Source organism: Emiliania huxleyi (assembly GCF_000372725.1).
Source record: "Emiliania huxleyi CCMP1516 unplaced genomic scaffold EMIHUscaffold_375, whole genome shotgun sequence".
NCBI classification, from domain to species: domain Eukaryota; phylum Haptophyta; order Isochrysidales; family Noelaerhabdaceae; genus Emiliania; species Emiliania huxleyi.
The window spans coordinates 55,323-78,309 of NW_005199159.1; the positions used below are offsets into that span (position 1 = coordinate 55,323).

The window sequence follows — 22,987 nt, forward strand, 5'->3', positions numbered from 1 at the left end:
GGGAGCCCCAGTGCCAACACCAACCAACCGTGGAGCTCCGAGGTACAAGTGCTCGAAACGAGAGTGGACCTCTGAGCAACCGGACATGGGTCATGGCTTGGCGGCAAATGATCGGAGTGGGTGTCAGAAGAGTGGTCCTTGCGAGAGAGGAGTCAGTCAGTCAGTCAGTCTTACACACCTCCTAGCATGGAGGACGGGCCCACACGCACACACACGCTGCACACGATTGGCTCGGGAGCCGACACGAAGCACGATGTCACCGGCCGTAGCACTGGGTCCGGGCTGCTGGACGCACAACACACAGCTCACACAGGACAGCTCACGAGGTGGCGCTGTATAGTGGGGTTCGCGGGGACTGGCGCAGGAGAAGAAGGTGGGGCACAGGGATGGGGCCACAGAACTGTCTCACGAACTGACAACCCACCCCGCGCCGGGGGCGGTGGCGCGCGCGAGCGCCGAGCCGATACTTTGGACCCAGAGCCTGGCAGACGTCAGGCCCGGACCCGCCGGCAGAGCCTTGAGCTGCAGCCGCGATCCGCGCCGGCTCTCAGAAGAGATCCTGCGCGGTGCTGACCGCGCCCTCGGAGTGGACCATCGAGTACTCGATGGTTGTCCGGGGAGAAGCGGTGCAGAGCTGCGGCACAATGCGGTAGACGCACAATGCCGCACTGCGGCTTGCAGTTTCTCGCCCACCCTTGGGCGTCTGCCTCTTCCTATCTCTCTTCGCAGTCCCTCGCCGATTCTCGCTGCAACCTTCATGCCACCTCGCGGTCTTCCCACTCTCGTCGTTCTCTCTCCTGTGCAAGGCTCCGATCATTTGCCGCCAAGCCATGTCGTTGCTCAGGTCCACTCTCGTTTCGAGCACTTGTACCTCCACGGTTGGTGTGTTGGCACTGGGGTTCCCTTGCGCCTTGGTATATCGTGACAGCTCGCAGGAGTTTCTCCTGAAAGAAAGAAAGAAAACAGACAAGTGCTCCAAGACAAGCCAGAGGAGGGATGGGAGGACGGCACGCCGCCACCACACAGGGATTTGAAGGAGAGGGGTGTGGTGCCCTCGCTAGCCGTCGCCCACTAACCCTTGGTCGTCTGCCTCTTCCTATCTCTCTTCGCAGTCCCTCGCCGATTCTCGCTGCAACCTTCGTGCCACCTCGCGGTCTTCCCACTCTCGTCGTTCTCTCTCTTGTCGCTTCTTCCTCTGTCGCGTCGCTCTCCTCTGCCTCGTTCTGCGACGACGCCGCTGCCTGCCGATCCCTTGCTCTCGCCTCTCGGCGTAACTCTGCCCTTGCTGGCGGTATATTTTGGCCCCTCGAGTTTATCGAGCTCTCCTCGCGCAAGGACCACATTTCTGACTCCCACTGCGATCATTTGCCGCCAAGTCATATCGTTGCTCAGGTCCACTCTCGTTTCGGACACTTGTACCTCCACGGCTGCTGATACTCCTGTATACTACGATTCTTTTCTCGGGAGAACACAGGTGTATTCTTTTTTTGCTTGGGCGGCCCTGATGCCGGGGTAGGTAGGTAGGGTCTGGGCCCTCCCGTCGGGTTTTTCCCTCTTCCACGCTGGAATTTTCACAGCATAAAAAGAAATTTTCCCGCGGAAATCACGATGTCAACCCTCCCCAAATGGGTGATCTGATGCTTGTAGGGCTTGAGAGTGGCCTGCCATGTCACAAGAAGGACTGTGGTTGCAGGAGAGTACCACCAACCATCACTCTAGTTGGTATAGTACCCCACCTTCACCCCTCCATGATTTCTTTTTTAGTTTCCCATAAGTAAGGTAGGTAGGTAGGTAGGTAGGTAGGGGCACCGCAGGGGCCGGTCAGGTTTTTCCAGAATTTCAGCATCAGGGCCGCCCCAAGCAAAAACAAACGCCACCTGGAGAACACGGCGTTTTGCTTCGCATCTGACAATCATCGTGCTCTCTTCGGCACTCTTGCCGCCCCTCGTGGTGCCCTCCTCGGGGCGCTCAGGGATGGAGGTGGAGCAAGCACCCCCCGACCCGACCAATTTTGGCTCGGCGCCACCCGACCTGACCAATTTCAGCCCCAACCTCTCCGTGCACGCGCCAACCTTTGTGCCGCCGATGGCGTTACCTATGGGTATGCAGGGTCACCCGCAAGGGTATGACTTCGTCCCGATGGCCGGCCCGCACTTTGTGCCGATGGTGATCGACGGCGAGCAGATGTGGAGCATCCAGATGCAGTCCGCGCCGCCGATGCACCCGCCGCACCCATCGCACTTTCAGCATCCGCCGTTCTCGCCGCACCTTCCGCCGCACCCGCCGTACTCGCCGCACGGGCACCCATCGCCGCCTCACTTTGCAATGCCGCCGCAGCCCATGGACGTCTTGCAGCGCGGGATGCGGCGGGCGCCGCCGCCACGCCACACACAGGGCCGGCACGGCCCGCCGCCTCCGGTGCAAGTTGGGTTTGAGCTAGATGGCCGCGAGGGGCCGATGACCCCCGACAAAGAGCGGCGGGCGCCAAGGGGCGAGCAGACCAGGAACAGGAGGGGGCCACGAGGCAAGGGCGGCGAGCACGTCAAGCACAACCGCGAGCCGGGCAAGACCCCGCGCGCCTTTTGGGCCCGCCAATACAAGACAAAGGGGGCACCCCCCCTCCCTTGCCCCTGGACCCCCCCTTCCCCGATGCCCCACTAATTGGGGGGATTGCCCCCCCCCCCCCCCCCCGACACCCCCAACAAAGCAAGGAAGGGCGGCGAACGGAAGCTATTGCAATACCGACCAACGCGGTCGAAAGGATATCAAGCTCCTCGACAACCTCGACAACCTCGAGAGAGACAAGAACGAAGAAGAATTGAGAAGGGGCGTTCATCACAGAGTACAATTGTAACTGGAAAAAGAATTTGATTACCAAACAATGTTGCGGCTGGCGGAGGTGGCTGCGCGCCGGAGCAAGGCACCGTCGGCTGAGGCAGGCGGCGCAGGTGCGGCGGTGGGTGCGAGTGCCACGGCCTCTGCTCCGAGCGGCGAGGGTGGCTTGGAGGCCAGGCCAAGCAGCGGGGCAGTGCCAGAACAGGTTGTGCAAGCGGCTCGGCGAGGCGGCGAGGAGGCGGTGCTGGCGTGGGTCGACGGCGGCGGGCGGGTGAACGCGACGTTCGAGTACGTCTTTCCGGACGGCTCTGATGGCGGCGTGACGCTGCTGATGGTCGCAATGACGCGTGGCCACGAGGGGCTGGCCGAGGCGCTGCTCCAGCGCGGTGCGGATCTCGAGTTGCAGACCAGCGACGGCGAGACCGCGCTGATGGGCGCCGCCGCGTATGGCTTCGAGAAGCTGGTCGAGTTGGCACTACGGCACGGCGCAGTGCTCGACCAGCGAAGCGAGTTTGGCAGCACCGCGCTGATTCTCGCCGCCGACAGAGGCCACAAGCAGACTGTCGACTCGTTGATCCGGCACGGCGCAGCGATCGACCTGCAGACCATCGACGGCGACACCGCACTGATTCGGGCCGCTTTCTTCGGCAAGCCCGCCGCCCTTCTCTGCTTGCTGCAGGCGGGCGCAGATGTGACGGTGCGCACTACGAGAGGCAAGTGAAGACCGCGCTGCAGTGGGCCAAGAAGCAGGGCCACGCCGAGTGCGTGCGCGCCCTCGAGGAGCATGTGGCGGCGGAGAAGGCGGCGGAGAAGGCGGCGAAGAAGGCTGCGGAGGCGGCGGAGAAGGCGGCGGCGGAGGCGGCGGCGGAGAAGGCGTGGGCCGCGGGAGCGGCGGAGAGGGCGGCGCAGAGGGTGGCGGAGGAGAAGGAGGCGGCGCGGCACGCGGAGGAGCTGCTGGCGGAGGTCGAGGCGGAGAAGCGCGCCAAGGGCAAGAAGGGCAAGAAGAAGAAGAAGGGCGGCGGGGCGGGCGGGGCGGGGCCGTCGCAGGAGCCCGAGGAGGGTACCGAGGCGCCGTCGGAGGCAGACGCAGCCGAGGCGGCGAAGAAGGCCGAGGAGGCGAGGCTTCTCCTGCTTCTCGAGACGCTCACCGAGGAGAGGATCCGGTTCGGCATCACGGCGGAGAGCCAGGCAGAGGCGTCGGCCGAGGTGTGGCCGAGGCGGCACGCTTGGACGCCGAGGCGGACGAGGCGGAGGAGGAGGCGGAGGCCGAGGAGGAGGCCGAGGCGGCGGCCGAGGCGGCGGAGGCGGATGCCGAGGCTGCACAGGCGGAGGTCAGGGCGGCGCAGGCGGAGGCCAGGGCGGCGTTTGAGGAGGCGAAGGCGGCGCTGGAGGCGTTGGCGGCGGCGCTGAGCGGGGCCGATTCGGCTGTTGAGAAGGGCGAGGCGGCGCTCGAGGAGGCAGCGGCCGCGACAGAGACGAGGCGTGCTGCTGCGGCCGCTGCGAGGGCCAGGGCGATTGCCGCCAGGATGGCAGCGGAGGCTGCCCAGCGCTCATAGCGCGAGCTACTCAGGAGACAGGAGAGGCGCGTGTGGCCACCATCCTGTGGACTCTCTGGGTGGAGTTTGGGAGCTTCCGTCGAGGACGCGCTCGCTGGAGGGTCGTCTACTGAGGTGTGTTGTCGCTGTCGCTTGAGACGGGGAGCCGCGGGGAGGTCAAGTGGGGCTGGGGGGGGGGGGTGTCTCGATACTCGCGAACGGCTTGCCCCCTGTGCCCGTTGCCGTATATGCCGTTCGCCACACGTACACGCTTTACACGTGGAGAGAGATACGCGGTTTGTGCGCGTTCGGTGCAAGACGACCCTACACACTTTGCCCACCCTCGCCAATGAACACAATTATGCAAACAAACACGGGAAGTTGACAAGTGGGGCAACATAACTGGGCATGCGATCTGGGAACACTCTCAGGAGACTGAATGAATGGAAACACACGTACGGTAAGTGTCTGCCGGGAGAGGGGCCTCTCGGCGCGCTCTCTACGACGCGCCCTCCTCCACGTCAGCAAACATGCGCTCCACCACGGGCTCGTAAAAGGGGCCGTCGGGCGGGTCGTGGCCGGGCGTTACTGCGATGAGGCCGAGCGAGTTGACCACCCAGATGGAGCCGAGCGCCCCCGAGCCGCCAGAGTCGTCCCACACCTTGCGCGGCGGCAGCTCGGCGCGGCGCACCCACGGCAGAGGGACGCAGCGCATCGCGTCGGCGGCGGGCGGCTCCTCTGTCGCGGTGCACACCATGCCGAGCGCGGCGTGCCCCTCGGGCGGCACACCCTCCCACGCGTAGAGCCCTCGCCGGCCTGCCGCCGCCGGCCCGACCGCCCGCTTGGCCCAGCGCAGCGTGTAGCGCACCGGCGGCGGGAAGGAGTAGGCGACCAGCGCGGCGAGCTCCGAGGTGCCGCCGAGCCTCCAGCGCGACTGGCGCGTGTCGGTCACCTCGACGGTCCGCTGCGGCGCGCCGCTGAACATCCGGCCCGGCTTGACCGCCCCGGCCAGGGCGTAGTGGCCGAGGCAGATCTTCACACTCGCGCCGCGGAGGATCGAGTCGCCGCGGAGTGACGGCGCCCAGACGGCGCCCTTCTGCCGCCCGCCCCCGCCGCCCGCCCCGCCCGCCGTCGAGTCCCACACCCGCTCGAAGTCGCCCAAACGGCAGAGCTGCGTGCGGATGCTGCTCGTGCCTTCGGCCGTCGCCTCCGCCGGCTCGCCGAGCGGCGGCGCGTCCGCCCACGCCTCGCCGTCGCCGGCGACGGGCGCGGCGGGCGCCGCCGCCCCACTCTCCGTGCGGATCGGGGGCGGCGGCGCCGCCGAGCTCTCTTCGCCGACGTCGCCGGGCGGCTCGTCGTGCCAGTCGGCTGCCGCCGCGCCCTCTTGCTCCACCGCGTCGAGGAAGTCGCGCCGCGAGAGGAGCGGGGGGCCGTCGGTGGCGTCGGCGAGCGCGCCCTTGCGCAGGAAGAGGAAGAGCTCGACTACCGTCTCGTCGAGCGCGCTCAGGCCGAGCCAGCGGAGGCCGGTCTGCAGCTCGGACCAGGAGACGTGCGCATCGCGGTCGCGGTCACACGCGGCGAAGAAGGCGGCGGGCGAGAGGCGCCGACGGGCCATGAGGCGGCACACCCGCGCGAGCAGCGCGCGCAGGTGCAGGATCTGGTACTCGTCCTCGGTCGTAAGCACCCGCGCCACCGAGTGCTGCCGCCAGTCGGCGTGCCGCCGGCGGCGACAGTGGCGGATCGAGGCGAAGGCGTTGCGCCGGTGCACCATGCCGTTGGACTGCAGCGCGCGGAGCAGCATGTTTGCGGGCTCGGCCTCGTACTGCAGCGACGAATCCAGGAAGCGGAAGCACTGGTGCGCGATGCCGCCGAGGTAGTCCTTGCCGCCACCGCCGTTCGCATCCGCGCCGGGCAGCGACGCGTCCACGAACGCCACGGTGCCGTCGAGGATCCGCCCGCCGTGCCGCAGCGCCAGCTCGGCTCGCGGCGCGGCGGCGAGGCGGCCGCCGGGGCTGCGCCGCGCCGCGTGCAGCGCGGCACGCAACGCCTCGGCCTCGGGCAGGGAGACGGCGACGAGGAAGCGGCCCGTGACGAGCTGGTAAAAGGCGTGCGACCGCAGCGCGCGCTCGAGCTGCTCGAGCGAGGCCCGCCCGTCGGCGTCCGTCTCCACCGCGCGCAGCAGCTGCGCGAGCCGCCCCTCCGGCCCGGTGGCACACACCTCCAGCTTGAGCGCGGACGCGTCGCTGCCGCCCGCCCCGTCCTCGCCCGCCCCCCCCGGTGCCGCCGCCGCTTGCCTTGCCGCGGCGGCGCCCACAGCGCCAAGGGCCCGCTCGAGCAGGCTGCTGCCCGCGGCGGCGGCCGCCGCTGCCGCCGAGGCGGCGACCCTTGCGGCGGCGGCCTGCGGCGCGACGTCCACGTCGAGGGCGTGCAGCACGCGCAGGATGTCGGCCGTGTCGAGCCGCCCGTCGCCGTCGCCGTCAAAGAGCGCGAACGCGTCCCGCACGCGTCGCTCCTGCCGCGCGGTGAGCGGCGGCGGCTCGGTGGTCCAGAGCAGGTCGGGCGCCGGCAGCAGCTTGGCGGCATCGGGCACCCAGTCGAGCACAAGCGAGATGTTCTTGAGGCGGCGCGGCTTGGCGGCCGGCTCGGCCGGCGCGAGGTTGGCGGAGAGCTGCACAAACTCGGGCAGGAGCAGAGGCGGCACGGCCTCGCGGCACATGACGGACGAGCGGAAGCGGCGCGCCGGGTAGAACGGGGCGGGCCCGGGCGCGCCCCCGTCGGCGCCGCACGGCTCGCGCAGCGCCGTGAGGGGCCACGGCTGTGGCGGCGGCGCGTCGCGCGCCCACGCCTCGCGCGGGAAGTCCTCGACCGCCGCGACGGCCATCTCCACCTCGGCGAGCTGCTCGTGCGTCTGCTCGACCTCCTGCTCCTGCTCCTGCTCCGCGACCACCTCGGCGACCAGCTCGCGCTCCGCCGCCGCCATCGACATGGACACCACCGCCGAGGCGCCGGCCGCGACGCCGGAGCCCGCGGAGGAGAGGGCGCGCGCGCGCAGCCGCGAGAGCGTCTCGCGCTCCTTGGGCAAGAGCTCCGCGCCCCCATCGGCAAGGCAGGCCGTGTATAGCCGCGCCTCGCGGTCCAGGATGTCGCCCGTCCGCTCGAGCGGCGGCACGCAGTTGGCCACCTCAGCCGACATCCGCTCGCAAAAGACGTCCATCAGCCGCGCGAGCTGCGCGGCGGGCGGCGCGATCGCGGGCGACGCGTCGGCGGCGCGGAGCAGCACGCGCATCGCCGCGCACCGCCAGACGTCGCGCAGCGACTGCTGGCAGAGCCGCGCCAGCTGGAGCGACTCGGAGGCCAAGCCGTTGACCACCGCCCACGCGCAGGCGTCGCGCAGGAAGCCGTCGGAGCCGGCGCGGCCGCCGGAAGCCGCGGGGCTGTCGGCGGTTGCGGCGGCGGCGGCGGCGGCGTTATCGCTCGCACACGCGGCGGCGGCGGCGGCGGCGGCGGCCTCAGGCGAGTCGCACCGGCCGAGGGCCGCCTGCTCGCGGATCTGCCGCGCCAGCTCCGGCGGCACGAGCAGCGTGACGCGCTGTCCCGCCCCGACTCGGCGCATGCGAAAGGCGCCCTGCGCGAGGTCGCGGAAGGTGACGTCCTTGCCGACGGTGAGGAAGGCGCGCGCGTGGGCGGGGAGCTCGACGTCGGTGCCGGTGGTGTGCACGTGGTCGAAGAAGACGAAGCGTCGCGCGGGCTGCACGCCGCAGCGCTCCAGGGTGAGGGGCGGCCCGCCGCCGCGCCGCAGGACGAGCTTGCGCCCGCCCTCAAGGTAGACGCACGCCTCGAAAGAGCTCAGCCCCGTCGAGAGGAGGAAGGAGGCCGCCTCCGCGTTGGAGAGGCCCGTCACCAGCGCGCCCGTGTCGATGAGCGCGTGCCGGCGCGGCTCGGCCGTCGCGGCGCGCCGCAGGATGGCGCGCGCATTCCAGCCGGGGCGCAGCAGCTCGTGGGAGAGGGCGGCGGAGGAGGTGAGGACGGTCAGCATGCGCGCGTCGTCGCCCTCCTCGTAGGTGGGCGTGCCCAGCTCCTCGGGCAGCAGCTCGGACGGCGTGCCGGAGAAGCCGAGCCGCGAGCCAAAGACGATGGCCCCGCCGAGCTCCTGCCCCGAGGCGGAGAGCTTGAGCGACGAGAAGGACATCGTCGCCGGGAAGACGTACCGCTCGAGGTGGTGCCGCGCGAGCGCCGGCTCGCCGCGCAGCAGCTCAAAGAGCGGCTCCATCTGCTCGGCGTCGCTCATCTCGAGCAAGTGCAGCGCAGGCACCTCGAGCGTCGCGCCGCCGTCCGGGTCGGCCGACGACGCCACGCTCACTGCGCCGGGCGAACGGAGCGAATTCGAGCGAAGCGACCCCGGCGAGCAAAGCGGCGACTCGTGTGCGCCGGGGTCGGACTCGTCGCCCGCCACGTCCGACGCGCGGCACGTCCCCACCCGGAGCAGGCTCGGGGCGCCGATCTGCGAGGCGATGGCGTCGCGGCGCGGCCTTGTCAGGCGCGGGTCGAGCTCGGCCTGGGCGGACCCGCGCCGCTCCCCCTCCTCTGCGGCGGCGGGGCTGCCGCAGCCTTGCGCGTCGCGCCCCTGCCGGCTGGCTCGCGCCCACCGCCTCGCGCCCATCGCCGCCTCGGCGAGGGCGCCGAGCGACGCGCGCGGTGGGGGGTGCTGCTCGACGGCGCCGCGCACGCGGCCCCCCGCGGCGGCGACCCACGCGGCGAAGGTGAGGGAGGCGGGGCGGAGCTTGTATGGCCCGATCTGGACGCTGAGCTCGGCGCGCAGCTCGCGCATCACGCGCATAAAGTCTGCCCAGCGCAGCTTCTCGTAGCGGTACGCGAGGATGGTGAGGCCGATGGCGACGTCGGGGTGGGAGAACTGCGACGACTCGGAGGGGCAGTCCTTGCCCACGAAGGGGACCGCGAGCACGCGGCGCGAGAGCGGTGTCGTCGGGTGCGAGCGGAGGAAGGAGGCCGAGAGGAGGCCGAACGAGACGCGCGACGCCTTGCCCAGCACGTGCGGAAGCAGCGAGACGAGCCAGTCGCGCGTCAGGTTGAGCAGCTTGAAGGCGTCGTCGGTGAGCGCCCTCCGCATCTCCGCCTCGCCGACGCCGCCCGCCGCCGCGTCGGGCGGGGCGCTGCCCGCCGCGGGCACGCGGCGGGTCACGTACTCGGCGAGGGCGGCCGGCGGGATGGCGGTGATGCCCATCTTGACGAGCCACGCGACGGCCCAGCGCGAGAGGGGCGGCAGCATTGCGCTGTCGTACCAGCTGCGGCTGAGCAGCACAAAATGCGGCGTCAGCTGCACCTCGTGCGCGCTCCTGCCGGCCGAGATGGCCGCGCGGAGCGCCTCGGCAGCCGCGATGGCGTCCGTCGACGGCGCAAGGCCCGCGTCGGCGGCGCGGCCGGTGAGGGCGAGGAGGAGGCCGTCGAGCAGCTGGAAGGGCAGCTGCCAGCGGATGCCCGAGCCGAGGCTCGCGCTCTTTGCAAAGTCGAGCGGCTCGCGCCCGCCGAGCGGCCAGTTGAGCTCCGACTTGAGCGGGTGGAGGAGCCAGTCCACCTCGTCCAGCACGAGCACGCCGCCGCCCCACAGCCGCAGCACCCGCGCACAGAGCCGCAGCTGCCTCGTCGCCGAGTCGAGCTCGGTCGCGGCGGCGCGCGGCACGCGCAGCGGCGTCGGGAGGCTGCTGAGCAGGCCGACCACGCCGGTGGGCGGCGGCGGCGGCGCGAGCGCGATCTCGCGGTGCAGCTCGAGGAACTTGAGCAGGAAGGACTTGACTGCCGCCGGGGGCGCGAGCACGGTGCCGCCCTCGGCGCGCGCCCGCTCGAGCCTCGCGACGAGCTGTGCGTCGACGGGCGCGCCGCGCTCGAAGCCAAAGTAGAAGGCGGCGCGCCGCAGCAGGGCAGAGAGCGGGGAGCGGAGCACCGAGCCCGCAAAGTGGAGGAGCGAGGCGGGCACGAGCAGCGTCACGAGCCGCTCGCCGTCGGCCAGGATGAGCGTGAGGAGCGGCGCGATCACGGTGGTCTTGCCCGCGCCCATGAGCAGCTGGTGGCAGAGCGAGCGCGGCGGCGATTGCGACGCGGCGCGCACAAAGGTGCGCAGGAGCCGCACCTGCTCGCCCCGCAGCATCATCCCCGAGCAGAACTCGAGCAGGAGCATGCGCGGCTCCAGTGTCGGCGGGCCGCCGGCCGCCTCGACGTCCCCCGCACCGGCGCTGTCCGCGTGGCAGTGGCGCCGCTGGCTGAGGACCACCGCCAGAGACTTGGCCGCCTCTGCGAGCCGCTCCTCCGCCTCCGCCACCGCCGCCGCCCCACTCCTCCTCTCGCCGCCGCCGGCCACGAGCGCAGAGCGGTGTGCCCAGTCTGCAGCCTCCGCCGCCTCGCCGAGCCTCGCCAGCACGGCGTCGCAGCCGGCGAGGCAACGCCTCACGTGCGAGGTGCGGCTCGAGCGGAGCATCAGCAGCGCGAGCGAAGAGACGAGCCACGCGGCGCGCGCCTCGCCGACGCGGCGGCCGAGCTCCGCCGCCCCCGTGGTGGCGAGGAGCAGCCGGAGCAGCAGCGGCAGCGTGAGCGTGGGCGTGCCTCCGCCTACAGTCGGAGAGCCACACCTGAGGGCGGTGCAGGGAGCCTCTGCCGCAGCGCCGCCCTAACCGACCTAGGCGCAGCAGCGCCGCCGCCGCCGGCGCTCGCGAGGCCTCGCCCCGCTCCTCGCGGGCCGGAAGCGGCGCGTCCGCCTCCCTCTCGCTGTTGGCGAGCGCCTCAATCTGCGGCGCGGCCGCGGCGACCGCCGCCGTGTCGTCCTTGAGCTGCTGCGCGAGAGCCGCGCGGAGGGCCACGATCGCCTTCTCCGCCCTGGCCGCCTCGTCGCCGCCGCCGCCGCGCGCGATGGCGGCGATGGCGTCCTCGGAGAGCGCGTGGAGGCGCGGCTCCTCCGCCGCCTCCTTCTGCAGCTCGTAGGTGCGCATGTCCCGCTGCAGCCGCCGAAGCGTCGAGCGCGCGAGGTCCGAGCGCGACGCGGGGTGGTGCGACAGGTCGAACGGGAGAGCGCCGGCTCCACCCTCCGCGGCGACGAACTTGGGCCGCTGCGTCACGACCGCGCTCGACGCGACGTCCCGGAGCGGGGCGCCGCACAGCGCCTCGAGCTCGCTCGCCGTGGCGCGCATCGCCGCGCCCTCCGACGTGGCGGCGGCCGGCTCGGCCGGCTGGACCAGCGGCAGCGCGGATCGGCCAAAGTCGGAGACGACCACCTCGGAGAGGGCCGGGTGGTCCACCAGCGACACGAGCGGCGGCGACTCCCACGGCGCGGCGGGGCCTCCGCCGGGCCGCACCGTGCGCGACGCCTCCCGCGGCGTCCCGTCGTCAAAGACGGGCGCGACGTGCCTCTGCTGCGGCAGCGCGGCCGAGGCGGCCGGCGCCGCCCGCCCCGCCGCCGGGCGCCGCAGCCGAGAGAGCCACGCTCGCCAGCCGGTGGGCGGAGGGGGCGTCGGGGCGGGCGACGCGTCGGCGGGGAGCGGCCGCGAGGCGCGGACAGACAGGTGGTTTTCGACCACCTGGAGGTTGCGGATGCCGTCGAGGAAGCGCTCCTTGCGCTCGCCGCCGAGGTGGTTGCCGAGCAGCCGCTTGAACATCGGCTTGTTTGCGCGCTCCTCCTCCGTCTCGGGCTCGTAGCGCGGCGCCAGTTTTTGTATTTCGAGGTGTGGCGAGCGGACGAGGAGGCGGAGCGTCTCCATGAGCAGCCCCTGCTGCGCGAGGTCGGCCTGCGGGAGGAGCGCAACCAGCAGCGCGCCCCACTGGTGCGGCGCGTCGCCCTGCAGCAGCTTGAGCTCGAGGTGCCCGCACAGCAGCGCGTAGAGCAGCAGGAAGGAGCCGCCCAGCGAGACGCCGCCCGACAGCAGCTCGTTGTACTTGTCGAGCGCCACGTCGCCCGTCGCGGGCTGCGGCGGCGTGAAGAAGCCCCAGCCGAGGTCGGCGAAGCGGTCCGTCCAGTCGCGCTCGTGCAGCTTGACGTCGGCCGCGGCCTGCCCGCTCTGGTACGCGAGCCGCGGCGAGGTGTCAAAGTGAAAGGCGACGGTCGGCGGCGGCGGCGGCGGCGGCGCGGGGATGCACAGCGAGTGAAGCGGCGTGCCCGAGGCGTGCGCCGCGACAGCGGCCTGCAGCACCGTCGCCCGGTGCAGCAGCAGCGCCGCCGCGTGGTCGCCCCCGCCCGCCTCGGCGTGCGCGCGCAGCAGGGCGAGCTCGTCCCGGAGCGGCAGGCGGCAGGCGGCGGAGACGCGCGGCCACAGCGCGGCGTAGCGGCGCAGCTCGGCGGCGCCGTCCCAAGGCAGCGCTTCCTCGCACGAGGTGGAGCGCATCACGAGCGAGAGGCGCAGCCGCACGGCGCTCGCGTCGGGGTGCTCGTCGTGCGTGGCGAGAGAGAGGGCGGCGAGCAGCTGAGCCTCCTCCGCCCCCAGCGGGCCGTCGTGCGCGCAGGCCGAGGCGATCTCGGCCGCCTCGGCGTACATGCCGTGCAGCAGCCGGAAGAGGAGCAGGTGGAGCGAGGCGGCGAGCGAGGCGGGCAGCAGCATGCAGCCCGACGGGTGGATGCCGACCAGGTGGTGCCGCGTCACGCCGAGCGAGCGGTTCCACTCGTCGTCGTCGCGCCGGAGCAGCAGCGTGCGGCGGCCGCCGCCCTCCTCGTGCCAGAGCGGGCGCGCCGTCGCGGGCAGCAGCGCGTGCAGCGCGCCGTAGTCGTCCTGCAGCAGCACCGCGTGCGGGAGGCCCCGCAGCAGCGAGCGGCGAGCCTGTGAGGGGGCAAGCGACGGGCGTGTGGCCGGGAGGCGCCGCAACGGGCGTGCGCAGCGGCGAGGGGCGCGCCGGCCGCGTGTCCGAGAGAAAGAGCGACGGGTGCTCCTCGCAGTAGAGGCGCCTGCCCGCCGCGCCGCGGCCGCTGGCGGTGCCGCGCCCCGCGTCGAGGGCCCCGGACACCGAGGCGGAGGGAGGCGCGCCGGCGGGCGGCCGAGCGGCGAAGGAGATGCCGAGCCGCGGCATCTCGACTCGCCGCACCCGCCAGCCGTCCCGCCGGACGAGGGACCCGTCATCGTCGGCCCAGACGAGCGTGTGCGACAGGTCGTCGAGCCGTCGCAGGAGCGCGCGGAGCGCCTCGAGCGCCCCGCCGGCGCGGGCGCACAGGAGCGGCACCAGCACCTCGTGGCCGGAGGCACCGGCCGCGGTGGCGGAAGGCGCGTCGTCCGAGCACGCGGCGAGCGGGCGGCGAACGACCACGCCGACGCCGCCGCCCGGCTGGTCGGGGGCGAGGCGGACGAGGAGCGCGGGAGGCTCCTCATCGAGCCGCGCCGGCAGCGGGGCGGGCTGGGACGCGGCGACGGCGACGGGCGGCGGGGAGAGCGAGGCGGCGAGGGCGGGGGCGCTCGGTGCGGCGCCGCTGCCACGGTCGCCCGCCTCGCCCCGGGGCTGGGCCGCCTCCTCCGCCTCGGGCGCCACCTCTTCGACGGCGTGGTGCTCCGTCTCGGCGGTGAGGTGGCCGTCGTCGTCGTTCTGCCAGAAGCGGTGCGTGCAAAGCAGCGCCTGCGGAACACACGCCAAGGACGCGTCGCGGACGCGTGACGGATGTCTCCTTGACAGAGGCGGCGCGAGCAGCGGAGCGCCTCGGGCAGCGACCCCCTCAAGAAGCGGCGCGGCACGAAGGTCTGCGTGCTCCCGTCGCGCCGCCGCCGCTGCACGACGACGGAAGGGCCGGGGGAGGGCGCCGCCGAGACGTCGCCAGCCTCGAGGGAAGGGCCTCCCAGGTGCGGCAGGCGGCAGGGCCGCGGCGGGCCCGGCCGCAGCGACGAAGAGAGGGAGGCGCGCGCATCGGAGCTGTAGATGAGGCGCCGCATCGGCACGCGGCCGTACGACTCGACGAGGTAGACTTGCAGGCAGCCGGCCCGCCAGAGCACAACCTCGCGGATCCCGTCGTCGATAGAGGCGGCGAGGCGGACCCAGCCGCCCTCCTCCGACTGCCGCGGGAAGGGGGGGGGGGGGGGGGTGAGCGCGCGGCTGCGACGGCGGGGGCGTGAGGCGTGTCTGGTCGTGTCCCCCATCTCTCGCGGGGTGTGCGTGTCTCCGCCTGCGAGACGGGCGTGAGGCCGCTGCCGTAGGGCAAGTCTCGCGCGCAGCGCAGCAGCGGCTGGCTCCACGCCGGGAATCGGACGCTCGCCGGCATCGCCGACTGGATCCACCCCCACACGCTGATCGACGCGCCGCCATCGCCCGCCGGCGGCGGCGTCCACACCTGCACGTCGAAGTCGGTGCCGACCAGCCTCACCCACCACCGGTGCCGTGTGGCGGCGAGCTCGGCGCAATGCAGCCGGACGCGCGCGCCCGACGCCGCCTGCGTGGCGACGGCGCCCGCCGTGGCGGCGATGAAGTCGGCGTCCGCCGGCACCTCCTCGGGCAGCAGCCTCACCTACAGGGACGCGCAGGGACGCGTCCACGACACGTCCACGGGGCACGTCCACGCGGCGCCTCATCGGGCCGCAGCCTCGCCTGGTTCTTGCGCAGGGTGAACTCGCCGAGCTGGAGGTTGAGCTCCGTGTCGACCGCCATCGTCACAGTCTGCCACACCCACTCCTCGTACGAGAGCCCGCCCGCACCGCCCGCACCGCCCGCACCGCCCGCCGCCTCGCCGCGCGCACCGCTCACCCGCGGCGACAGAGAGGAACCAACACCGCCGGCGGCGGCCGAGCCGTCGGCGCCGTCCTCGCCGCGGGCGGGCGCCGCCAGCAGCGCCTCCCGCGCGCGCCGCCGCTCCTCCTCCGCCGCGGGCGTGAAGCGGCCGACGTTGGTGGCGTCGGAGATCGGGACCCAATCGCGCGATCCCGACCCCGGAGACGGCGGCGGCATGCTGCCGGCGGCGGCGCCGGCGGGGAGCGGGCGATCAACGTTCGAGACGATGGCGACGATGTCGTCGATGGCCCGCGACGCGCGCGCCGCCGCCCCCGGCCGCGCGAGCCAGGCGAGGGCGCCCGCGCGGTGCTGGTGGAAGAGAGCGAGGGCGTCGAGCGGCGGCAGGTGCAGCTGCAGGTGCGCCGCCGCCGCCGCGTCGAGCGCCGCCGCCGTCAGCTCCTTGGACTTTGCGTTGGCGCGGCGCTGAGCGGCGGCGGCAACGGCGGCGGGCTCGATGCGGCGGAAGCCGTCGTAGTTTGTGGTGAGGAAGACCCAGGAGGAGAGGAGAGTCACCACTGACCGCCGCTCGAGCTGCGCCGCAGAGAGGGGGCGGAACACGACCGCCATGTGTGCACGCACCGCGCAAGCGGCCTCGACCTGGTGGTCGCGGATGGCGTGGCGGAACCAGTCCTCGAGCATCGGCAACGCCTCCGTCTCGAGCTGCGAGCGGATCGCCGCCCGCGAGCGGCGCAGCTCGGCGAGGCTCGCCGCGTCCAAGACGACTAGCCGCGCGAGAGAGGGGCTGTGCCACGCGGCGGCGTCGGGCGGGGACGGAGGGCGCGCCGCGGCCGCGCCGGTGCCAGTGCCGGTGGAGCCTCGCCGCGCGGACGCGCGCTCCTCCGCCGGCGGCGGCTCCGGCGGGCCGAGAGGCGGTGGCGGGTCGCGCGTGGCGGCCGCCTCTGGATGTGGTGCGGCGGCGCGCGCCTCGTGAAGCTCGAGGAGGAGGCGGAGGTGCTCCTGTGGGGCGTGGCGGGGGCGTGTCAAGGACGCGATCTGGGACGTGTCCTGCAGAGGCGGCGGCGCTCTCCTCGACGCGAGAGAGGAGGCGTACCACGTAGAGCGTGGCCGCCGAGGAGCCTCGCGGGTCGTAGTGTCCGACGTCGTGCTCCTGCGCGAGGTGCGGGCGAGGTGCGGGCGAGGTGCGGGCGAGGTGCGGGCGAGGTGCGGGCGAGGTGCGGCTAGGTGCGGAGTAGCCGAAGCCCAGCCGGAGAGCGGCCGATGTCGCGCTCCTGCGCAAGCTCAAGCATCGACTCGAGCGGCCGCAGCGTCGCGGCCGGCGCGTGGACTAGCTCGTTGAGCAGCAAGCCGCACGGCGTGCCCAGCGCGGCGCGGTCGGCCGCGGGGGCCTCGGCGAGCGGCGGCGCGCCGGTGGCGGGAAGCCACTCGCCCGGCTCGAAGAGCGCCGCGTCGAGGACGGCCTGCAGCTCGGGCGAGGCGAGGGCGGGCAGCGTGGCGGGCTGCGCGAGCAGCTGCAGCACGAGAGGCACGCGCACGTACGGCGCGGTGAGGTACGAGAGCAGCAGCTCGCACGAGTGCGCCTGGGGAGGCGTAGGGAGGGCTCACGGAGAGCACGAGGAGACAGCACCGGCTCGCATGAGGTGTGCCGAGAGGCGGCCGCCGAAGGAGGGGAGGGAGCGGACGAGCAGCACGTCCTCCTCAGAGGCGACGCCGCCGCCCTCGCAGCCGGCGGCGCGGAGGAGGGCCGACGCGTCGGCGTTGGACGGCGGCGCGCGTGGCGCCTCCTCGCGCCGCCAGAGGCGCTGCATGTACGAGAGCATCGAGCCGCCGCGCTCGGCCACCGCTGCGGAGGAGGCCGTCGGCGGAGCGACGCGGAGGGGCCGGCCTCCAAACGCGCGCACCTCGAAGCCCTTGGCCTCGGAGAGGAAGGTCCAGCGCAGAACGCCGTCGCGCGGCCGCCACGCCCGCGGCTCGGGCAGCGCGCCGCGCGCGGGGCACATCATCAGCCGAAAGTAGAAGACGGCGTCGCGCAGCACGCGCAGATCGGGCGCCACGTCGAGCAGCTCCTCCTCCTCGCCTGGCAGGAATTAAAGACGTAAATACGAATGACCACTAACTAGGCGCCGAACAGCTCCTCCTCTTCGCCCGAGAGGAGCCGGCCCGCCTCGCCGCCGCCGCCGACCCGGCCGAGACCCGATGCGAGCCCGAGCTGGGCGACGAACGCGCGGTCGCCTGTTGTCGCGGAGCTGGAGGCGTCACGAGGCGCTCATCGCAGCGGCGCACCCGGACGGGCGGCGGAGGGGCGCGGTCCTTCGCCGAGCGCCATCGAGCTCGCCGCGCCGCTGCCCGGCTCGGGGCCGAGCGAGAGGAGGCTGGTCGCGGGGGTGAGCCACTCGTTCATGGCGGCGAAGTAGTCGAGCAGCCGCGCGCGGCAGCGGAGCAGCGCCGCCTCGCTCAGCAGCATCGCGCTCGACTCGGCGCGGAGCGGCCGGAGCCCGTCGAAGCCGAAGGGCGCCGTCGGCCCGCCCGCACGGCCAGCGTAGTGCTCCGCCGCGGCGGACGGCGGCGCGTTGGCGGTGGGGAGGCGGAAGGCGGCGTCCGCGACGGCGGCGATGGCGGCGGAGGTGAGGACGCGGAGCGCGTCGAGCTCGCGCGTCGGCGGCAGCGCGAGCGACGCGACCGCAAAGTGGCGCGCCAGCTTGCGGAGCGACGCGAGGATGGCGCTGCGCGTCTCGGAGCGGACGGGCGCGTCGGCGGGCGGGGCCCAGAAGCAGCCCGGGGGCGGCGCACCGCTCGAGGTGCGCGGCAGCGGCAGCGGCATCGTGCGCGTGAAGAGGCGGGAGAGGAGGACAGTCCGGTGGGCGTACGAGGAGGTGAGCAGCGGCGCCTGGCGCGCGGGGCGTACCCTTGTGAGAGGGGGGACGGGAGGGGGCACGAGGAGCGGGCGAAGACGCGGAGTGAGGGGCGGGGCGGCGCCTGGTGCGCGAGCAGATCGACGACCGCGACGGCGTGCCGCAGCGCGTCGCTCGCGCCGTCGAGGGAGAGGAGCGGGGCGTCCGGCACGTCCGAGAGCGGCGCGGGGAGCAGGATCGAGGAGAAGTCCGCCTCGCCCGCCGCCGCCTCGATGGCGGCGGTGTCGCGCACGAGGCAGTCGAGCTGCGGTGGCGTCGAGGTGAGGAAGGCCTCGCCGCCCTCGCGCACGCCCTCCGAGACGAGCAGCGGCGGCGGCGCGTCGTTCGGGTCGACGGTGTCGAGCGCCGCGTCGAGGGCCTCGCCGTCGGCCCTCGCCGCCGCAACCTCCACCGCGTCGAGGGCAGGCCGGCGGGCCTCCGCGCCGCCCTCGAGCGGAGGCCTCCCCTCGCCCGCCAGCGGGTCGAGGGGCGAGCAGCTCAGCGCGTCGCCGCCGAGCTGGAGCAGCAGCAGCCTCGCCGCGCGGGAGACGAGGCAGTGCTCGGCGCGCCGGCGGGGGGGGCTCTTCTCCACCTGCGCGGGGGCGGCGCGGCGGGGTGCTGGCGGTTGGGAGGTGCGAGCGGCACCAGCAGAGGAGTCCACCTCCCGGCCACCTCCCGGCCACCCCTCAGCCACCCTCCCGGCCACCTCTCGGCCACCTCCCGGCCACCTCCCGGCCACCTCCCGGCCACCTCCCGGCCACCTCCCGGCCACCTCCCGGCCACCTCCCGGCCACCTCCCGGCCACCTCCCGGCCACCTCCCGGCCACCTCCCGGCCACCTCCCGGGCGTGGAAGGGTGGGGAGGAGCGCCTGTCGGCGCAGCGTGCGGAGCAGCTGGCAGCGCAGCAGCGCCTCGAGCCGCCCTCCCGCGCCGAGAAGGGCGCCGGCGCCGCCGAGCCCTCCGCCGACCAGGCCGGGCGGGAGGGGCACGCTCTCCGCCGACAGCGCGACGCCCACGCGCAGCGCCTCGAGCAAGCAGAGGAGGGAGCGGACCCGCGCAGAGCGGGGAAGAGGCGCCCACCGCGCAGGCAGGCTCCACTCGGCTCGAGAGGCGCCATCGCCACCGCTCGCGTCGTCGCGCTCACCCGCCTCGGCCTCGCCCTCGCCCTCGCCGGCGGCGGCGGCGGCGGCGGCGGCGGCGGCGGCGTCGTCGGCAACGGCCGAGGCTGCGTGGGGAGGGCCATACGGCGGCCGCTGGTCGGGCGTGAAGTTTGTCTCGAGCGGTCGCCGGACGAGGAGAGGGAGGAGGCGGCCGTAGACGAGGGCCTGCCGCAGCGGGGGGCGGCATGGTCAGCACGGGGAGGGCGGCGAAGGGGCCGAGGAGAGGGGCGCGGCGGGAGGCGTGGCGGTGCCGAGGCTGCGGCGCTGCTCTTGAGGTTGCGGTGCGTCTCGACGGCTTGCGAGTGGTGGAGCCCGAACCTGAGGGTGAGGGGTGAGGGGTGAGGGGTGAGGGGTGAGGCTGGTGGGGTTTGTAGGGATAGGATTAGGTTCGGGGGTCGGGTCGGGTGTACCAAAAGGCGGAGTCGCAGATGCGATCTGCAGAGACGCGCCGCACGCAGACCGTCGGCGAGAAGAGGAGCTGCCCGCTCAGCGGGTCCGTCCGAGTCGGGTGGAAGGCGAGGCCTGACCCCACCGACACTACCGCCAGGACGTAGTCGCAAGGGCCAGTGGCAGACCCGCCCGCCGCGGGCGCGCCGCCGCCGCCGCCGCCGCCGCCGCCGCCGCCGCTGCCGCCGCCGCCGCCGCCACCGCCGCCGCCGGCCGCGATGCCGGCGGAAGCGCTGCCGCCGACGGCGGCGCTGCCCGTGCAGCCGCCGCCGCCGCCACTGGCCGCCGCCGCCACCGCCGACACCGCCGCAGCGGCAGCTGCAGTTGCCGCCGCGGCAGCGACGGCGCGGCGAGACGATGCGGCGGCGGAAGCGGGCGTGTCGGCGGCGGCGTCTGGAGAGTGCGGCCGGCCGACGACAAAGACGGTGCCCGACGTCGAGCGCCAGAAGCACTGCGTGAGCGCCGCCTCACCCACCCGCAGCCGGCGGAGCCGGCCGACCCACTCGTCAATCATCGCGAGGAAGCCGGCGCCCCTGGTGGACACGACGCCCTCGTGCACCTGCAGCTTCGTCGCGTCGGTGCAGAGCGACCACGCGGCTCGCACGCACATGTCGGACGGCCGCTCTGCCCGCAGGCCCTCAATGAGCGCGCCCACATAGGCGAGGGCCTCGCCGAGCGGCGGCACCGGCACAAAATGCGGCTCGGCGGGCGCGGCCGTGGCGGCGCTGTAGTGCTCACGGAAGAGCTGCAGGTCCCAGAGGTTGGCGGAAGGCGCCATCCCTCGACATCCCGGTCTGAAGAAAACGCATTCGTCGCGCCGCTACATCAGACGTGCCGGAACCGTCCGACTATAGCGACTAGCTCACCTCAAGTGCTCAAGAGTCCCTAGAAACATTCACGCTCGAAAAAATCATCCGAGCAAGCTCCCATCTTCGCCGTGACTCCCCACTCCCGATGTCGACGACGCTCGGCAAGGTCGTCCTAGTGACGGGCGGTACCGCGGGCCTCGGCGCGGAGCTGCTGCGGCAGATCGTCGCGTCAGGCCCTCCGTCCAAAATTATTCTGAGCTGCACGACGTGACTCGCCTTTGCCGCCTGATGGTATCGGCATGAGTCTACCTATGCGGGCCTCACTAGAGGTGCGGCCTGCGCGTGTCCTCGCCCTTGGGAAGGTCTTGAGGGGGGAGGGGAAGGGGCTGTGTGTCTGTGCATGCATGCATGTGTGTGTGTGTGTGTGTGTGTGTGTGTGTGTGTGTGTGTGTGTGTGTGTGTGTGTGTGTGTGTGTGTGTGTGTGTGTGTGTGTGTAATAAATAAATAAATACAACGGGCATCCCAAGCTAGGGCTGGGTCGAGGACAGACATGTCCCCACCTTTGCAGGATTTTGCAAAAGCGAGGGGGGAGGGCGCATCGCCGCGCGGAGAGGGCTGGGCACAGGGCACAGGGGATCTCTCTCGCATAGGATATGCACTCGGCGGCACGAGGGCAAGGCTGGGCGTCCTACATGTATGTTTGTGCTCCCCCCCGGACCCCTCGCTCTCGGGCACTAACCATCTGACCACTCATCGACGGGGCTTGGCGAGCGGCCGCGCTGCGGGGCAGGGCTGGTGAGAATGGGCTCTGGCCACTCGCCCGTGCGGTTGTAACCCCGCATCTGTCGGACAGAGGCCTCGACCGCCCCTCGCGGCAAGCTCTCGAGCATCTCGAGCAGCTCGCCCGCCGCCATCGCCGCCTCGAACTGCTCCCTCATGCCGAGCGCGCCGCATACCCTGCGGACCGCCTCCTGCTGCACCTCGTCCGGCGTATCGGTTTCATAGCCGGACGAGTCAGCGGAGGCGGCCCGCTTGGCGGGCGGAGAGTCGGGCGACGGCGAGCGCGACTGGCGCGAGAGCCCGCTGCCGCGCGCGGACAGCGCGTTCTTGTCAACGAGACGGGGTCCAGCATCGGCACGGCCCCTGGCACCGCGGCCCTTGCCGCGCTGCTGCTGCCCACGCTTCCTGCCCGGGTTAGGGACAGTGAAGGAGCAGCCGCGCACTCCGCCGCCGCTGGGCGGCGGCGGCACGCGCGCGGCGGCGGCCGGGCCCGCAGGCGCGGCGGGCTGGCCACCCGCGGTGGCACCCTGCGGCTGCGATGCGGCTGCGGCGGCGTACGTCTTGGGCGCCGGCTCCGCGGCTGGCGGCGCGGCGGCAGGGGCGGGCGGCGCCGCAGGGCTCGCGCTCGCAGGCGGCTCCGTGGCCTGCGCCTGCCGCTCCTGGCGCACAGCGCGCTCGAGCTGCGAGTGCGGGTGCAGCTGTACGATGACGTCGCCGCTCTGCGTCGCGGTGAAGGAGACCGAGTACGGCGCTTCGCCGTCGTTCTTCTTCTCCGCGTAGACGAGCGCGTAGTCGCACACCTGTCGTTGGTGGTCAGTGAAGATGGTCTCTGTGCAGCGCTCGGCGGAGCCGACGCGAGAGAAGTGCCGCCTGAACGCCATGCGTTCAGGCGCTGTTTGAATTTATGAGAACTAGCGCTGTTGCCGATAAATTTCTTTAGCACACGAGCTCCCAAGCAGCTCACAGCGACATGCTTCGTGAGCTCTTCCTCGCGGTGGCGGTGGTTGCGGCGGCCGCGTTCAACGCGCCCCTCACCCGCGTCCCTAGCAGCCCGCTTGCGCGCTGCGCCGCCTCGTCGCCGCTGCGCGCCCCGCTCGCCGTGATGGAGGAGGACGCGGCTGCGGCGGAGGCGCCCGCGGCGCCAGAGGCGGCCGCCGAGGCCCCGGCGCGTAAGCCGCGGGCCAAGAAGCAGCCGCTTGATCAGCTCGAGGTCGGATCGACCGTCGAGGGCACCGTCCGCTCGGTCCAGCAGTACGGCGCCTTTGTCGACATTGGCTTTGCGAGCGACGGCCTGCTGCACGTGTCTGAGATGGCAGACACCTTCGTCAAGGACGCCAACGACATGTTCGCGGTGGGCGACGCGGTGACGGTGCGCGTGAAGAGCGTCGACCTCGCCAAGGGCCAGGTGCCTCCTCACCGCCCTCGCGCGCCGTGCTCGCCCCCCACCGCTGGCATGGAACGAGGCCGGTTCTGGACCGGGGAGACTCCTGCCGCCGACCCTGCCACCCCTGTGTCAGTGTGCCTGTGGTTGCGAGAGACTGGCGGTGAGAACCCCGAGGAGGTCTCTAGACTTGACATGAGACCGCCTTCAGAGTTGGGAGTCCACCGTGCACCGCGAGCTAGGCTGTCTTGTCCCTTGTCAGGACGAGGAGAACCCCCATCTGTGGCCCCTGATCGCCTTTCAAAGTCCTGCTCGGGCATGGGGGGACCGTGTCCGGGGATTTTCCTCTTGCGCTTGGGGGACGGCCGCCCCGGTAGAACTGGGAGCACCGGGCCCTTCTCCTTTTTGGGGTTCCCCCGCGGCGGCTGCGTTGTTCCCGTTTAAAGGAGGGCC

At 72.6% G+C, this 22,987-nt stretch overlaps 4 protein-coding genes across 4 annotated transcripts; 2 read left to right on the plus strand and 2 right to left on the minus strand.

Moving 5' to 3' along the window:
• Positions 1–1,974: 1,974 nt before the first annotated feature.
• EMIHUDRAFT_118043 (hypothetical protein) lies at positions 1,975–2,661 on the plus strand (the record flags this gene model as incomplete). The annotated part of the gene is made up of 1 exon (XM_005771668.1): positions 1,975–2,661. One exon carries the CDS (start codon positions 1,975–1,977, stop codon positions 2,659–2,661), a length of 687 nt encoding a protein of 228 aa, XP_005771725.1.
• A 2,208-nt stretch (positions 2,662–4,869) lies between these two features.
• Positions 4,870–20,341, minus strand: EMIHUDRAFT_118044 (hypothetical protein; the record flags this gene model as incomplete). Its single annotated transcript, XM_005771669.1, has 12 exons — positions 4,870–10,991; positions 11,059–13,135; positions 13,203–13,967; positions 14,084–14,398; positions 14,674–14,826; positions 14,868–16,064; positions 16,394–16,645; positions 16,748–17,142; positions 17,349–17,952; positions 18,066–18,548; positions 18,925–19,281; positions 19,577–20,341. The coding sequence occupies 12 exons, from the start codon at positions 20,339–20,341 to the stop codon at positions 4,870–4,872; spliced, it is 13,485 nt and encodes a 4,494-aa protein (XP_005771726.1).
• Positions 20,342–21,107: 766 nt separating this feature from the next.
• EMIHUDRAFT_243034 (hypothetical protein) lies at positions 21,108–22,034 on the minus strand (the record flags this gene model as incomplete). The annotated part of the gene is made up of 2 exons (XM_005771670.1): positions 21,108–21,530; positions 21,822–22,034. 2 exons carry the CDS (start codon positions 22,032–22,034, stop codon positions 21,108–21,110), a joined length of 636 nt encoding a protein of 211 aa, XP_005771727.1.
• An 89-nt stretch (positions 22,035–22,123) lies between these two features.
• Positions 22,124–22,776, plus strand: EMIHUDRAFT_243035 (hypothetical protein; the record flags this gene model as incomplete). Its single annotated transcript, XM_005771671.1, has 3 exons — positions 22,124–22,252; positions 22,364–22,558; positions 22,735–22,776. 3 exons carry the CDS (start codon positions 22,124–22,126, stop codon positions 22,774–22,776), a joined length of 366 nt encoding a protein of 121 aa, XP_005771728.1.
• Between the last annotated feature and the right edge of the window lie 211 nt (positions 22,777–22,987).